Below are 15717 nucleotides of genomic sequence, written 5' to 3'. Positions count from 1 at the left end.
GGCATGATTCCCGTATTCCTCATGATAGAATGTCTCTTGTGATTGTTCTGTCTCCCCCATTATGAACTGTATGTGACATTGTCCATCTAATGATCCTCAACACCGATTGCTCTGTGGCACAATTGCCATATTCCTCACGACAGCCAAATGTCTTCAGACTTGTGAACAGAGCAATGATAAAGATGAGTCGTTTTGTGGTCACTGTGCTCAACAAGGCCTATAGTGGGAGGAACAGGAAGTAGTTTGGTACATTTTTACACCCCACAAAACACATGTTTGTGTATTTGAATTGAGGGGAGGACAAAAGGAACTGGTAAGAATGAAATTTCAAAACAGCACATTTATTATTTTGTAATCTAGCATATACAAGATTGCTCAATAAAATGTACAATCTCCTTGCAAAAATAGATACTAACACAATAACCGTGTCAACTAGTCGTCTAATATGTTGCAAAATTCTACTGCACAACCACAGTATTCACCGAGAAAAAATTCATGCACCAAAGCAAATTCACAGGCACCATTAAACCTGACAAAAATCTCTTAATCTTCAAAATATGATACAGTCAATTACCTGCCCTTTCCCAACCTAAATCATGGCATTCATTTGATCAAGAACTAATAGTTCTTGCCTTGAGGAATACAAACACAATTCTCGGCCAATGAGAAGAGCTTAAAGAATCATGTGGTGTTGGAGGTATGAATTCTTGCCATGAAAAATTGGTGAGATGGCATCCGACACCTCTCACAAAAGTGCATCAAAACAAGTGTGTACAATGTGTCAATTTAAATAGAAATTAAAGATAAGCCATGAAAAGTGTTATTTTATGAAAGTTCCACGCTTAATAAAAAAAAAATCATCTCCCTGTAAATCATATCACAGTCCGTTATCCAATTTATAGCTTCTCTTCAATATATTAGCACCGTCAAAAGTTGAGAGGCAAACTGCATAAAGTACCTACCCTGTCCAAATGCCTAGCAAGTTTAAACAAGTTCCAACAATTATTATACATTATACATTACCGGTATACATTTGTATTGGTTTGCTTTGCATTATCTAAATCTCTTAAAGTAATTATTAGAATCTCAGCTTTGAAAATAGTGTTAGGAGTACTAGAACATTATTATGGTAGAATGGTAATACAACATATAGGATATATAACTTTACCAACAACAAATCATTTTGGTCCACAAATGTTTGTATCATTTGCCATGTACATATATGACATAAATGTACAATATGAAATTATGTGGTCCTACAACACTCTCGTCAATGAATTCTGAATTCATTTGCAATTCATACAATAAATCATACATCAATTACATATCAATGTGTACCAAAGGAACAGTTTTCAAGTCAGCTCACAGTGCTTGAGTAAATGAACAACCCTAAAACATCACCAAAATCTAAAGTCTGGCACAGTAGTGGACAGTCCCCCAGTGAAGATTGTCCACACAGGTATCACTGAGGAATGTCTATAAGCCCCCCAGTGAAGATTGTCCACTCAAGTATAACTGAGGAATGTCTATAAGCCCCCCAGTGAAGATTGCCCACTCAAGTATCACTGAGGAATGTCTATAAGCCCCCCAGTGAAGATTGCCCACTCAAGTATCACTGAGGAATGTCTACAAGTCCCCAGTGAAGATTGTCCACTCAAATATAACTGCGGAATGTCTATAAGCCCCCAGGCATGGATCAAAGAGAGGGCAGGCAATGCCAGCTTGATATCCCCTTCCCTAATTTTAGAAAAATCCTTGAAATTGACCATAAAATGTCAACATTTTGAAAAATCTTTGATTCGACCATGCAATTCTATTGATTGGGGGGCCTGGGTCCCGTCCTCTACTCAGAGTCTTTGACTGCTTTGATAACACAGTCCATTATCATCACTCTGCTCACGAGTAGTTCCAAGCTATCGGTGTACAGTGGCAGATGAGGAGGTAAACCATGGCCATACACACTGTCATCAACATCATGGGGAAACCAATTCTGAAATGGAGGAGAGGAAGAAATAGATAAAATTACACATTTTCCCCAGTCTCTTCCAAATACAACTACAGATTTATTACTCTTTTATCAGTCTAATTCTAGTTTAAAGTAAGCTATACTATTATACTACAGTTTCTCGTTGTTGATCTCAGTATTTACACACCCAGAGTGAATGCCACTATTGTCTTATTCATTGCTCTCTTTCATTGAAATACTTACTTAAAGAACTGAACAAAGCTAAATCCATAGCCATGCTGCTCTGCTATTCCAGCACACACTACGTTAGCCGATGCACCAATCAGGGTACCATTGCCACCAAGACATGTACCAAATGCCAATGCCCAGACGAGAGGCATGAAGGGCAGGTTGAGCTTGGGGTCCTCTCCCAGCTGGATTAGAACTGGAACCTGAAAAGGGCAAGGAAATGCTAGTTCTTTTTGGTTCTGGGGCCAAACTAATGGTCAGATTTCATTGAACTTTGGGGTTTTTTATCAGAAAGGACATTAGAAGACTTAGGAATCTACATCAGAAACTGAGCTTGAAGACCATCTCGCAAAGTATATATTGATGGCAGAGAGACAGGATTCTCAGTATGTGAATATTGATGCTTACCATAGCGGTTGTGAATGGAATGTTGTCAATGAAGCTAGATGCCAGCGCAGACACCCATAATATGAGAATGATGGCCACTGCCAGGCGATCCTGTTCATTAACCGCCTCTATCCATGAGGCAATCAGACTGCCAATCCAATCCATCAGTCCCATCTCACTCAGGGCCTGAAATCAGTACAGAAAAGAAATTACTTTTCAATACTCACCGTACATGTGGGAGATAAAAGCTAGTCATGTACTGCATGGGCATTCACACTTAATGGATGAGACGATTGTATTTTTTAAGAGGTAAGTCAATAGCACTGACTCTAAGGAATTTTGGATCTACATTTACCACAATAATAAGGAATGCTGGATTTTACACTCTGGTATTAGCCAATCAGTAGCCTTGTAATAAGGCCCATTATTCTATGGCAAACAAACATGACAGATATCCTCTGATTGGTCAAATCCTGATCAGAAGCCCAAGATCTGCGCTCGAAATCATGAAAACACCAGAATCTTGAGCCGACGCATGTAGATCGAAAAATTCTTACTCTGATAATGGGGCTACTTACCTCCATGAGAATGAAGAGGGCAGCAAAGAACATGAGTGTTGCCCATTCCACTTTGTCAAGGATTGTCTCGAGATCGTGGAAGTCTGATAGCACCAATAACCACATCGCACCAAGGATAGCAATCCAACCTAAAAGAAAAAACACAATTTTATTTTGGTTTCAACAGCTGTATCCTACAGCAAGAAACCCAGCTCCAATAACTCCCCATTTATACTCCTGGATGAGGTAATGTAGGGTGAGGTGTCTTGCACAAGGGGAAACAGAGATGAGACTGGTGATCCTTCCAAGTCCAACCCACAACCCCCTGATAACGAGCCTCGTGCACATACCACTATACTTCTGATCTCAAGAAACTAGGGTCAATACATGTAAAATCTTACTGTTATCATTTCATTATCACAAACTGTAGACTAATTACCAAGTGAAAGCCGGATAGCCTCAATAAATGAAGACAGGAAAAACAGCACAATAACCACAGAGAGGACTATTCCTGTCTTGACGAGGAGCACTTTATCTCGAATCCGGTACTGAAAAAAGAAACAAATGAATTAGTGATGATGTTTATCATGGCAAAGGCCATGATGTCTTCGAAGTGGTAGGTCTTATGAGTCTAACTAAAAAGATACGCATCATATATGTAATTGTATAGCAAGTGGGCACTAAGTGCAGCAACAGAAGCTGAACGTTATGAGACATTGCCATGATAATAGCAGACGGAAACTCGCATATACATGTACCTAGTATTACGGTACCTGTACATGTGTATGTAGCTCATTCATGGAAAACAGGCCAAATGTAAGATACTGTTGTATGTACTTACCTTTGATTTCATTTCCAGTAAACTCTCTTCGAAATCTTTAATGACTATCCCCCTGAAAAGAAAGAAACATTACTTCCAAAATTCTCTAAAAACTTGCTGCAATGTGGAGCTGTTTGGGAGTGCCTAAACTGGCTTCAAATAGTTTCAAAACTCTTTCTCTAAGGAGAGGTGACCGTGGCAACTTTTGTCACAAGTATCACTCGGCTATGTTGCCACATGATGGCAGTTTGGCCTTTGTGTCAAGAAAATGAGTAAAAGCATTCGCCAACATCACATGGTACTAAAGTAGGGTGCAACATAAATAGACTCCTGTCTACTCACTTAATTTGTGATTTTCTATTCTGAAGTAGAGTCTCCAACGTTACCACTTTCTGCATCAACAGCGCTTTAACCATGCTCTCTTCTCTTGTGGCCACGGTGATGCGGTTACATGCCCGTCGCCATATCTCAATCTCATGCTTCAATTCTGGAATAAGCAAACTTGGTATTAAGGCCTGTGGGTCTTTCATGCACACCAAAGCAGACGAATTGAAAACACAAAATATGTAACAAACTGCCCAGGAAACCTTAAATTCGCTAACTGCGGCAACTCAGGAGTCAAATGCAGTTAGTTGAGAGAATGTGAAATTTTAAGAAATGATGCCAAACTCTAGTTGTTTTATCATGACATAACTGGTTAGAAACGGTGTAAGAAGCACAACATAGACTTAGAAGACTTTCAATATTCCTACCCATGATCTCTTTCGGCTCTGTGTTCTTCAGTTTGGACATGTTCATAAACATTAGACGGAGAAGTGCATAGGTTCCAATGAGTATGAATATCACTCCAAGTGCAAGGTGACTGGTGAAAGTGTTGAAATCCACACCCTGGAGAAACCAAGAAGTATTTATATAGTGATATCACAGAATGGGTACAGTCGAAGGGTTCTATACCAAGCGACAAAGAGGACAAACAGGCAGTTGATGTGTAGAGACAAAGAATGATATACATTGGAATTATTTCATGACAGAACACTCAATCAGATGAAGGTTTTTTGTCAGTAGATCTATCTGTGGTATGATTTATAGGTCGAAGAGAAACAGCTTTGCCTGGATTAGGAATATCACTAGACAACAAGTTCATCAAAGCCAACAAACAAAACTAAATAGTACCCTACTGCAGTCAATGTCATTCCACATCACCAGTCATATCAAAAACAACCCTCAATATCACACAAGGGTTATCCCCGATAGATTAGGATTATGTGTACCTTTCTGCTTGCATCTGCATTTGATACGATGATGACATTCGGTGGATCTCCAACAGCGGTCGCTGCTCCTCCGACATTAGAGAAGATGACCTCGGCGATTAGCACATATCTAGGATCGAGGTTGAGCACTTCACACAGCCTGAAAAAATGGGAAACATTTTTAATTTGAATGATGGAAATATGAGCAACTAAAACACAACTACATGTACATTAGTTACATGGAGGTTTCTCTTCTCTTCTCACCCTTTTATGAACCAACAGTGGAGTTTCTAGTCAAGGCCAATTTTTACTTGAGCCACAGTTTCGATAGTCTTTGGCAATTGCCTATGCAACTTTAACTTCAAGGATGATGCCAATGTACCTTATTGTTACCGGGGTCATGAGGAGCATGGTGGTGACGTTATCAAGAAATGCTGACACAATAGCCGCAAAGAAACACAGGATCGTGATCAAACCCCAAACATTCCCCTTGGTAATTTTATAAGCCTGAAATGGTAAAAATGAAAAATGAACGACACGCACCGTTAACATAAATTTTCAAAGGCAGCAAGAAATTTCGCACATAGTAGCATGCTACATGGCAGTAATGAATCAATGGACAACGGAGGTATGCCTAAGATCAAACCTGTCAAACCGACAATAAACACGATCATGCTGTTTTATCTCAGCTAGCAAGACAAGTGAGGGTTGCACCATGTGAACCTATAGGAACATGTTACAGACACCGCATGATCATTATTCAGGACTAGGAGGGCAAACATCACAAAGACAGAATTTGGTCGCAGTTTGTCATGTAAAGATTATACTTCCACTAAAATACAGTGTGTCTGGTACAACAGTATAGCAAATTAAATTAATTTGCTATACTGTTGTACCAGACACACTGTATTTGGGTGAATGCCACCATCAGCAACTGTCAGGAGTTTTTTCTGGTCATTTTATGGTGAACAGGGCCAGGTCAGATCAGCAAAAACAAATTAGTACTCTATATCGATCATCACAGGTTTTACCTGGAACGCTGCCCAGTCGAAGAAACCTGTCTCACAGAAGACCGACACCAGAATCATCATTCCTAATAGAAGTGTCAGTGTTTCATAGTCAATCCAGCTGACGAGAGTATCATAACTGGGACGCTGAAAAACAAAAAAATTTTATGTTATTTATTCTCTAAAATTGCCTTTTTATTAGTCATGAAAACTTCTGATTTCACTTCCGCCTCTGCCTGCTAAAACACCAACGTTTAGAAACCGATTAGTCATATCAAATAGGTACTCTGGAACCTGAGGACATCTTTCTATCAAGGACAAGATTCGTCAGTCTGTAGAGAACTATTCTATAAGTTACCTCATTGAGAAGTGAGAGAATAGCCAAGGCAGCAAGGGCTCCAAGCATAGCAGCAATCGTCCTGTGCACTAGCTGAAAAGTAAAACGAAATCATCAGATTGATGCAAAGAATAATCTACATACATGTATGTAGAGTCCTGAGAACTGCTTGACTGAAAAATACATGTATGTTTTTGATTGGTTCCTTCAAACTAAGACATCCTCATCGCTGCCTCCCTGCTCCTTAAACTGACATTTGTTCCATCCTAGTAGCACCTTTGACTGACATTCAGTAACTCCAATATTCTGATCCTGACTGCCTTGTAGCCAGGAGCAGGAGCTCAAAGGTTTGTCAAGACCTGTTGGTACAGCTCATTCAATTTTGACCGGTAAGTAAGCCACCAGCTAGGTTAATATAGAGTATAAACTACCTTCTGGTCTGGTGTCCAGCACTAAGGGACAATAGCATGGGAGTAAAGAGTGTCTCATCAACTCAGTTTGGCTCAGGCCCTCTCAGTAGATGAGACACTATAATAAACCAATGTTACTTGATTCTACCTTTCAACAACATACATGGCGTCAAGGCAAAGCCAACATGAGCCATAAAACTTCCAAAGGACAGAGGAATAACTGAATACCAATTCAATTATCAATTATCATGTATCATGAACCTTTAACATGTATAAACAATGTATCATGAACCTTTAACATGTATAAACAATGTATCATGAACCTTTAACATGTATAAACAATGTATCATGAACCTTTAACATGTATAAACAATGTATCATGAACCTTTAACATGTATAAAAATGTATCATGAACCTTTAACATGTATAAACAATGGTGCCCTCCTTTTTTAATGATAGCCACGGACTTGAACAACAAGTTCAAGATGTTCAAGGAAGGTCAACCTACATAACTAACGAGATGGTTATACAAGTTGCTTACCTCAAATATGATAAGAACATAGACAAAGGCCAGGACGGCTCCTGCATAAATGACTTGCTGGTTGATCTGTTCGGGGTGGCAGATATATTTCAAAGAGAATGGAAACGGATAGGAATTGGTAGACTTGGCACTCACGTCTACACTACTGACCGACCCATTTCTGAAAAAAACCAACGGCAGCCTCAGGGAACTGTAACAGGACAACAGCGACCAATTCTTGCAAACCTTACAAAAACTTCTCCAGCAAAAATCTTTACACCTTCACTGTTCAGAATTGCTGCCCGCTTTTTTTCAATCCCTATATTTTAGCTTCAGATACCTGTCTATTATGACAACACTACAATGTACTTTAATTGAGCATCTTGACAACTCTGTAACAGTGAGTTCAAATTGATTTTCCACTTCAGCAATTATTGCTGGGCGCGAATTAAAATGCAAACTAAAATGCACATGAAAAATCTACCAGTTCAAGGTAAACGTTTATGGATAACATACTTAAAGTGATCGTTTTAATCAATATTACCAAAAACACATTTACTCACAGTTTATCAAGGTCAAACACAAACTTCTTTTCAACTATTTCCCCTATGTAATAATCTCGCTGCAGGACAAGAACCCATTTCTGAAAAGAAACTGCACAGGTAAAACTTCAGAGAATAAGTTTGCTAAATCAGTTCTGGACGAGTCTTTAGTTGGAATCGCTTCCACATTCGACCTCTGTGTCAAAATTGGACTCCTTGGAACAGGTCATCACAGAAAGCTGATTCCCCAGCAGAACCGATGGTATGAACCATATTTAAATAACAAGACGTGATCCGAAAATTTCAGATATCCAGTGCTTTTCGGTGTAACTCTAGAATATAGGTGAGACGTCTCCAGAATTACTTTCATTACTTCGTGCCACGTTACTACCATCCTCGAATACCAGAGTCAGTCCTTAATGCTCCACCCCTCATGTTACACAAGCTCAGTCATCAATACCGACAGTTGCATTAAAGTTCGGATGTATTACTACAGAACATCACATAGATCAAAGGAGAACACTCTATACTAGGAAACATTTGCGGCCATTTTTTTACAGCGACTTTTTTCGAGGGTGACAGGACTGGTCAGATTGTACTCAAAATACTAAGGTACATAATACATGGGAGGTAAAGAAGTACTCAGGTATATCTAAGGTTTTACTAAAATGAAGAGCAAACTTTACAAGACCATGAACATTTTAGTTAGCTACCATGCCCTTCTAATTTCACTTTGTTATTAGATTTATCCTAAATTTGAATTAGAATTTATCATAAATCTTGACTTGGCTCATCCTTGCACACCTTACTAAAGGCAGGTGATGAAGCAGTACATACCTCAGCTGTAGCATCTCCTTCCCTGGCAGAGAATGTAAGATTATCATAGCCTTCTTGAGGGTGACGGTCTTCAAAAGCTCCTTCCACGATCAGCTTGATTTCTGGGTCAGTGCAACCGGTGAAGTTAATTTCTGAAGATATTTTAAAATAATCAGATCATTAGACAAAAACACACATCGTAGAGTAAAAGGGGGCTTTATCAAGAAGCATTCATCTCAATTGATGCAAGTATTCTGGAACCGTTGATTTGTATACATTTCTGATTCTGTATCAATTCTGCAGAAAAGTTGGGACACAACTTTAAATACTGACCAGTTCAGTGTGCCCCAACATCTCAACAAACAAGGAAGTTTCTTTCTTTGTACACACAGCAGAAGAGTTAAGGATATTTTCAGATTATTCACCGACTTACTCTCATGAATAATTGATAAATGACCACATTTCATTAATTTTAGTCCTAGATCAAGCACAGTTGGATTTTGGGACCTCAAAAGGACTACTTCTGGGGAGGTCCTCAAAGAATACTTTGTTAGGACCTCAAAAGGACTTACTTATTGTGCCCATTGCCTCGCTGATGCTGAAATATTCCTCCTTTGCCTGGGCATCTGGGGTGACAGCTATGACAAACTGAAAATGAGTCAGGTGACAATTTCATTGATAGATATCTGGTGACCAAATATGGGGGTTAGTAGCAACTGGTAGCTACATTGTGTCCAAATGTTTTTTCACTGTTGATTCGACAGGCTACTCTATCCCAAATTTGGATTTCTGATAAAGGCTCCTTGCCACTTTGTGTAGAAGTACATGCAGTGGTGAAGGTTGTGGTCTTAATTTAGTTGTCCATCTTATGTCTACTTCTACTTCTATACAACACCCATTTTCCCATCAAAACAGATAGATACATGCATAGATGATGTTAACAGAAGATTGAGTGAATGAATAGAATGGCCAGGTTTGAAGCAACATCAGTGTACTTTAGACATATTTGAGAACAAACGTGTCTGCCTGAGGGGAGGTTCTACTGTCTTTGTAGATGGAGCACCATAATTCGTTGGGCACATTCAGCAATACAGTTAGAGTAAACACAACCCGAATACTTGGTACTTATATATTATATACTTACTGAAAAAAAAATGACCAGTGCAAAGATGGTGTAAATCTTGATATTTCGTAGCACGGTTTTCCACGTGGACGAGACACTCTCTGTAGAACTAGTACTGCTGGAATCTTTCAGATATCCTGAACCAGAGCCCTCCGATACCCTAAAACAAAGGAGATGAAAGTTTATAAGGGCTACAAAAAACAGACTGGAGAGGTTACTCATACCGTACACTCCCATGGGAGCACACGTTTTTTTCTTTCTCTGCAACGAATAGAAATAATCACCTCATTTTCATCACAGGCATACCACAATTGACACATTGGTACATTAGTATACACTGTATGTTGGTACTCACATATTTTTGTCATGATTTACATTTTTCTTGGTTTCCATCAGAAGCGGTGTATCTTCCTCATCCATCGGTACAGTCCGTGAAGAACTCAGCCCATTCTCGTCCCTCACAATAACAGCACCGGGAGTACATGTCCTCAGTTCATGCACCTGGGGGGTCTTTGGACGATTTCTTATGCTACCACCTTCTGGAATGCTCGTGTAATGCAGGAAAGTCCCATAGTCCTCCTCTTCGTCCATTGTAAACTATTAGCATTGCACACTTCAGATAAGTATCACGCAGTCAGTTGAAATCCTGGAAAGACAGAAGCAAGCATATTACAATACATGAACACAACCCGCATTATTTGCATTTCCCAACAATTGACATCTCAAGCTCAACAAGTATTTTTTTAAAGAACTGGTTCACCTACCCCCAACATGTTCAGAAGTGCGAACTCTAGTTGTTACAACAAAGAATCAACCTAGTGGTTTTCAGTCAAACGTCTGGGACTCAACTGTCATGTCAAACCTTCATGTGACGACTCACTCGCAAAATACATATAGTTTGGAAAGTAATTTATCTAAATATAGTCACACTAGAACAGAAATTTGCCGTATCAAAACCCTGAACAAATCAAATGTCATCAACCATTTGTTATTTTTAAGAGAATAAAACTGCATGTGGATCTTACTTACACTCCTTATGCCCTATGGTCAGTACTGTTCATCATATAACAATGAATGATCACATGACCCACAGATAGAAAATGATTTGACCTCATTTTTCAAATCCAGGACAATCTCCAGCTCTGATGATAAAAGGCTTGACCCAGCACTTCAACGACACAATTTTTCACCTCGCTTAGGCCTATAACTGAACTATCACGACTGTTTACAATAGCTGTCATAAGAAAGAAGTAGTCAAGCATGACAATGTCTGTAGGCTTTATTTCTTCTGGCCCCAAAAACCAGGAAGAAAATCTCCCCAGAAGTATACATGCAATTCGAATAAGAAGTCATTGGAGAAGAAAAAATGCACGCTTTTTAAACCTTGCAAAAGAGTATGTAAACATGAGTCATTTCCCAATACCCAACTGGTTCTGTAATCTGATGCTGAGCTATGCTATTGATATTTTTTTCCATATTAATTATTCATTTTTTGCATATTAATTTCAATGTTTTATTTGGTTTCCTTACCTCATGTACCTCAATACGGTCCAAAGAGAAAATATGACCATATATAAGGGCACACAAACACATGAATATACAGTTGAACCTCTCTATTAAGGACACCCACGGAACTGACAAATGCTGTCCTTAATAGAGAGGTGTCCTGATAAGAGAGGTCAAATTAAATGGAAAGTACCAATTTGGGACCAAAACTAGTGTCCTTAATAGAGAGGTTGTCCCTAATAGAGAGGTGTCCGCTAAGGGATGTTCCACTGTATATTGGTACTTAAAATGTCTTGTGATCATCCTCGTGATCATAACAGATGTTCAACAGGTCTCACAAGACGTATAGCTTACAACACCAGAAAACAAGTCTAAATGCAACATGACAGGAACTTATCCTCAAGACAAGGGGAAATAACGTTATTTCCTCTTGTCTGAGTTTTCTACTAATTTCCTACTCCCACCACTGATTCAATAATGATGTCTTGCGGAGAAGTTTTGTGTGGGTGATATGGTCATGGGAGGAAGGTCAGGAGAAGGTTGAACCGACAGTATTAGGACTTTGGTCGAGTACGGGATACAGTTGGGAATTGCTCATCGGGACCATCAGCATTGTATCCCTTTAACAGTATTAAGACACATTAGTGTTGGATTTTTTGAGTTACAGTACACCTATGAAGGATCTTTTGCTTGCCCTGTGTAATGGACACACAGGTATCTGACAAACCCTTGTCAATGATGGATAACACCAACTACGCAACGAACACTCGCAAAAGGGCGCCATCCTAGATTTGGTTGCTACAGTATACTTTTTACTCTTAACAATAATATGACTTTATATGGCACGTATTGACCCACCCCTTGTTGCGGTATACTGACATTGATCAAGTGTGGTATATTACCAGTTAAACAGCTATAACTTGAGTTTGTGCCATGATTAGGCAGCCCATCCAGAGATACCCGAGGCAGGACGAGGTTTTTGATACTACAGTAGAACCTCTCTATTAAGACACCCTTGGGACTGACAAGTGCTGTCTTTAATAGAGAGGCGTCCTAATTAGAGAGGTCAAATTGAAAGGAAACTACCAATTTGGGACCAAAACTAGTGTCCTTAATAGAGAGGTTGTCCGTAATAGAGAGGTTGTCCTTAATAGAGAGGTGTCCGCTAAGGGAGGTTCCACGGTATACTACTACCTCATAGTAGTATACAAAATAAAAATATAGAGAGGCGTAGTATATTGAAAATCAGCGATTACATCAGAATGGGCACATCCCATTGTTAAAGGAACAATGCAGCAACTAGGCAGGCAGGATCATAGAAGATAAAGTTACACAAAGTCGGCAAAATAGGGTCTCTCGCATCTCACAGTACGTCGACGCTTGTTCGAGGAATGTACTTAGTGCTGAATCTGACCGTTAGCGTACTGTATACTCGTCAGCTGAAGATAGCCAAATTAGCCCCTCTGCTCCTGCCTATAGTCCCCCTTTAATGTTGTCATCACTCAGCCAGCTGGTTATCCTTCTCAGACTCACCTCAGAGCTCAGTTAGGTCAACTACTTAAGGTGAATTAGCTGGATGCCAGTTTGACCAATACACTAATAAGTACACCACCGAAAATCATTCATAATTTCGGTGAGTGAGAATGAATATTTGATGATTTTAGTTTATTTTGTTCCACGCAATTTGGACCATTCTCGATTGAACCAGAACTGAAGGGGTTTGCTCATTATCATAAAATATGCGCACATACTGGAGATAAACAGTTCTATTGGGAATGGTCCAAGTCGCCTTGTTTTCTTGAAATCGTTGAATCGTTTCAACCGGCCGTTTCCCCCACTTCATTCCCTTTTAGTGTAAGTTTATTGCTTTACTTTATAGTTCTGATAAGTTTTGAATATATAGTAAGGAAAAGTTGAGTTGTGGTCTCGTGATTTGTTATGGTTTCATTGTCCGAAAATAGAGTCAGTACCAACTGCCATGCATGTCGACCATGTGACTAACCTGGTTTTGCATGACCCGTTTTCCGGACTGATGAGGAGGCCATGGAGCGGCTATAGGCCCTATAATATGCCATGTGCCGGATTGGGATTGCCTGCCCACTGCCTATATATAGGCATGGCCTCCTCTGATCAGATTGAACGTTAAGACTTGTACAGGTTTATACAAATTATGCCACATAATCGCTTTCTTTCAGTGGACTTTGTATTTTTTGGAAAGGCCGCTCATTTATCGGGTTTTTTTATTGTTAATTCTTACAGGTTTCCTCTGGAACCAGCCGGCCATTTGAAAGATGAAAGAAAAATCAAAGAACAAGAAGAGGAAACATTTGGAGGATGGGGGGAAAGACTCCCAGGTTCCTAAGAAGCAGATAAAAGATGCTCTTGGTGAGGCAGTTGGCCTAACTTTAAGTAAAACAAAAAAGAGGAAAATGGGGAAGGATGACAATGGGGATACACAATGCGAGAATGATGTAATTAAGGAGGGAAAAAAGAAAAGGAAAAAGAAAAAGGAGGATCGAAAACTTGACTTGGATGACATTGGACAAGTTGGTGACCCTGACGCAGTTCATGTGACCAAGAAAAAGAAAAAGAAAAGTAAGAGAAAGGACTTGTTGGAGAGTGAAAATGTTGTTGTTGGCAAAACAAAAAAGAAAGCATGTGACACTTCTGGTACTGAAAATGATGGTATGGGGAATTCAGGAGCAGTTGAAAAGAAAGAAAAGAAGAAGAAGAAGAAGCAAAACAAAATTAAACAATCTGACATTAGTGTTCCTTCTGAAAATGTGGCTTCTGTCAGTAAAAAACATACGAAGAAAGATAAGGGTGTCAGTGGTGTAGGACATTCTGATGCTGAATTAGACCCTAAAAAGAAGAAGAAAAGTGAAAGAAAAGAAAAAGACATTGGTGACACTGACAAATGTGATGATGTTGGTAAAAAGAAAATGAAAGATAAGCAAAGTGTTTTAAATGAGATTATAAGTTCTGAGGGGGTGAAAAAGAACGAGAAGAAAAAACGGAAAGATACAGATGATGTTGTTGGTGTTGATAATGATTCAGATGAGGTTGTTAGTACTGATAAAGTTAAAAAAGGCAAGAAGAGAAAACAAAAAGATGTAGATGATATTGTAGGTGATGATAATGATGTTCCTGTGAGTAAAAAGAAAAAGAAGGGCAAGAAAGATAGAAGTCCTGATACTGATATTATAAATTCTGTGTCTGGTGCTAAAAGGAAGAAGAAGGATAAAAAGAGGGGGTTGAAGGAAGGGGAAGATGATAAGAATGGTGATGATAGTTGTGGTAGTCCTGTATCTAACAAAAAACCAATTGAAAAAGTTGTTGCTTCTGAAAACTTGGCTGTAGAAAATGAAAATGGGGGCCAGCTGAATGGTGGTTCTTGTAAGAGTAGGCCCAGTATTAACTTGGGTCAGTGGGGTACTGCTACATTTGATGATAAAGAGAGACAGGACAAGTTCTATCGTCTCCTTGGTGGGTTCAAAAAGAAAACTGACACTCCGGTCCAAAACACTGCAGTGACAAACTCGGTGAAGAAACTAAATCCATTTGTAAATCCAAACTCCCCTTTCTTGCGAAAAAATCTTGCTCTGTCGAGTTCAGATGCGAAGAATTTGGATGATAATTTGGAAAAGGATTTCAACCGTGCAATGGAGTGGAAGCTGACCATGCCAAGGGGGACAGGTATTGGGTATACCCCACCTCCAGATGCAAATAAAGTATTTTACATTGACAAAACTAAATCAAGTTCTATAAAATTTGATTAAAGTTGCTGGTACATGTAGATAGAAATTTGTCTTGGGACAAACGTTTGTTTGAAGCTGGTAATGTTGTTAAAATGTCATTTGCATTGGATGGTTATGTACGATTCTATTGTTTGTGAATAACTTCGTTGCCATCTCTGAATAAACTGTCAATGTATTATTTCATGATTCAATGTCATTCTGTTCACCCTCACCCTGGGTAAAGAAATACCAAAATGGATTTATCACGATGGGTTGTCTTGTTTGTTGTCTCAATCACAGAGACCACTTGGAAAGGGGAGCATCAAGGGGCTGCAGCTACAAAAGTGCTCATTTCTGCTCAAACTGAGGACAAAGCACAAGAGCGTTTTTTCCGAGCTCCCCCTCTTTGACCCAAGGTCAAAGCACAACGAGCAAGGTCTTTCTAGGAGCTCACCATCCTTAAACCGAGGACAAAGACATCTTTCTGACCTCACCATTCTTGAACAAAGGA

The 15717-nt window shown here is 39.3% G+C and overlaps 2 protein-coding genes across 9 annotated transcripts; one reads left to right on the top strand and one right to left on the bottom strand.

Annotated features, from left to right (window-relative positions):
• Positions 1 to 325: 325 nt before the first annotated feature.
• On the bottom strand, positions 326 to 13127 carry LOC135482497 (P protein-like). Of its 4 annotated transcripts, none has more exons than XM_064762569.1 (19): positions 13003 to 13127; positions 10319 to 10609; positions 9985 to 10123; positions 9413 to 9488; positions 8862 to 8992; positions 8046 to 8125; positions 7504 to 7663; positions 6574 to 6645; positions 6240 to 6362; positions 5591 to 5715; positions 5230 to 5368; positions 4711 to 4846; positions 4301 to 4445; positions 3980 to 4031; positions 3578 to 3686; positions 3160 to 3287; positions 2603 to 2767; positions 2210 to 2397; positions 326 to 1990 (listed from the first exon to the last, which is right to left on the bottom strand). In XM_064762569.1, the coding sequence occupies exons 2-19, from the start codon at positions 10552 to 10554 to the stop codon at positions 1897 to 1899; spliced, it is 2298 nt and encodes a 765-aa protein (XP_064618639.1). In that variant the 5' UTR covers positions 10555 to 10609; positions 13003 to 13127; the 3' UTR covers positions 326 to 1896. The 4 variants fall into 4 exon arrangements, with proteins under 4 accessions (XP_064618639.1, XP_064618638.1, XP_064618640.1 ...); XM_064762568.1 differs by lacking the exon at positions 13003 to 13127 and adding an exon at positions 10993 to 11152; XM_064762570.1 differs by lacking the exon at positions 13003 to 13127 and adding an exon at positions 10989 to 11007.
• Positions 13128 to 13247: 120 nt separating this feature from the next.
• On the top strand, positions 13248 to 15421 carry LOC135483617 (lysine-rich nucleolar protein 1-like). 5 transcript variants are annotated; one of them, XM_064764595.1, is made up of 2 exons: positions 13248 to 13323; positions 13729 to 15421. In XM_064764595.1, exon 2 carries the CDS (start codon positions 13761 to 13763, stop codon positions 15246 to 15248), a length of 1488 nt encoding a protein of 495 aa, XP_064620665.1. In that variant the 5' UTR covers positions 13248 to 13323; positions 13729 to 13760; the 3' UTR covers positions 15249 to 15421. The 5 variants fall into 5 exon arrangements, with proteins under 5 accessions (XP_064620665.1, XP_064620667.1, XP_064620669.1 ...); XM_064764597.1 differs by having other exon boundaries at positions 13269 to 13371; XM_064764599.1 differs by lacking the exon at positions 13248 to 13323 and adding an exon at positions 13373 to 13431.
• The last annotated feature ends 296 nt before the right edge of the window (positions 15422 to 15717 follow it).

Source organism: Lineus longissimus, chromosome 2 (assembly GCF_910592395.1).
Source record: "Lineus longissimus chromosome 2, tnLinLong1.2, whole genome shotgun sequence".
NCBI lineage: Eukaryota > Metazoa > Nemertea > Pilidiophora > Heteronemertea > Lineidae > Lineus > Lineus longissimus.
This window is presented reverse-complemented; position numbering and strand designations above follow the sequence as displayed.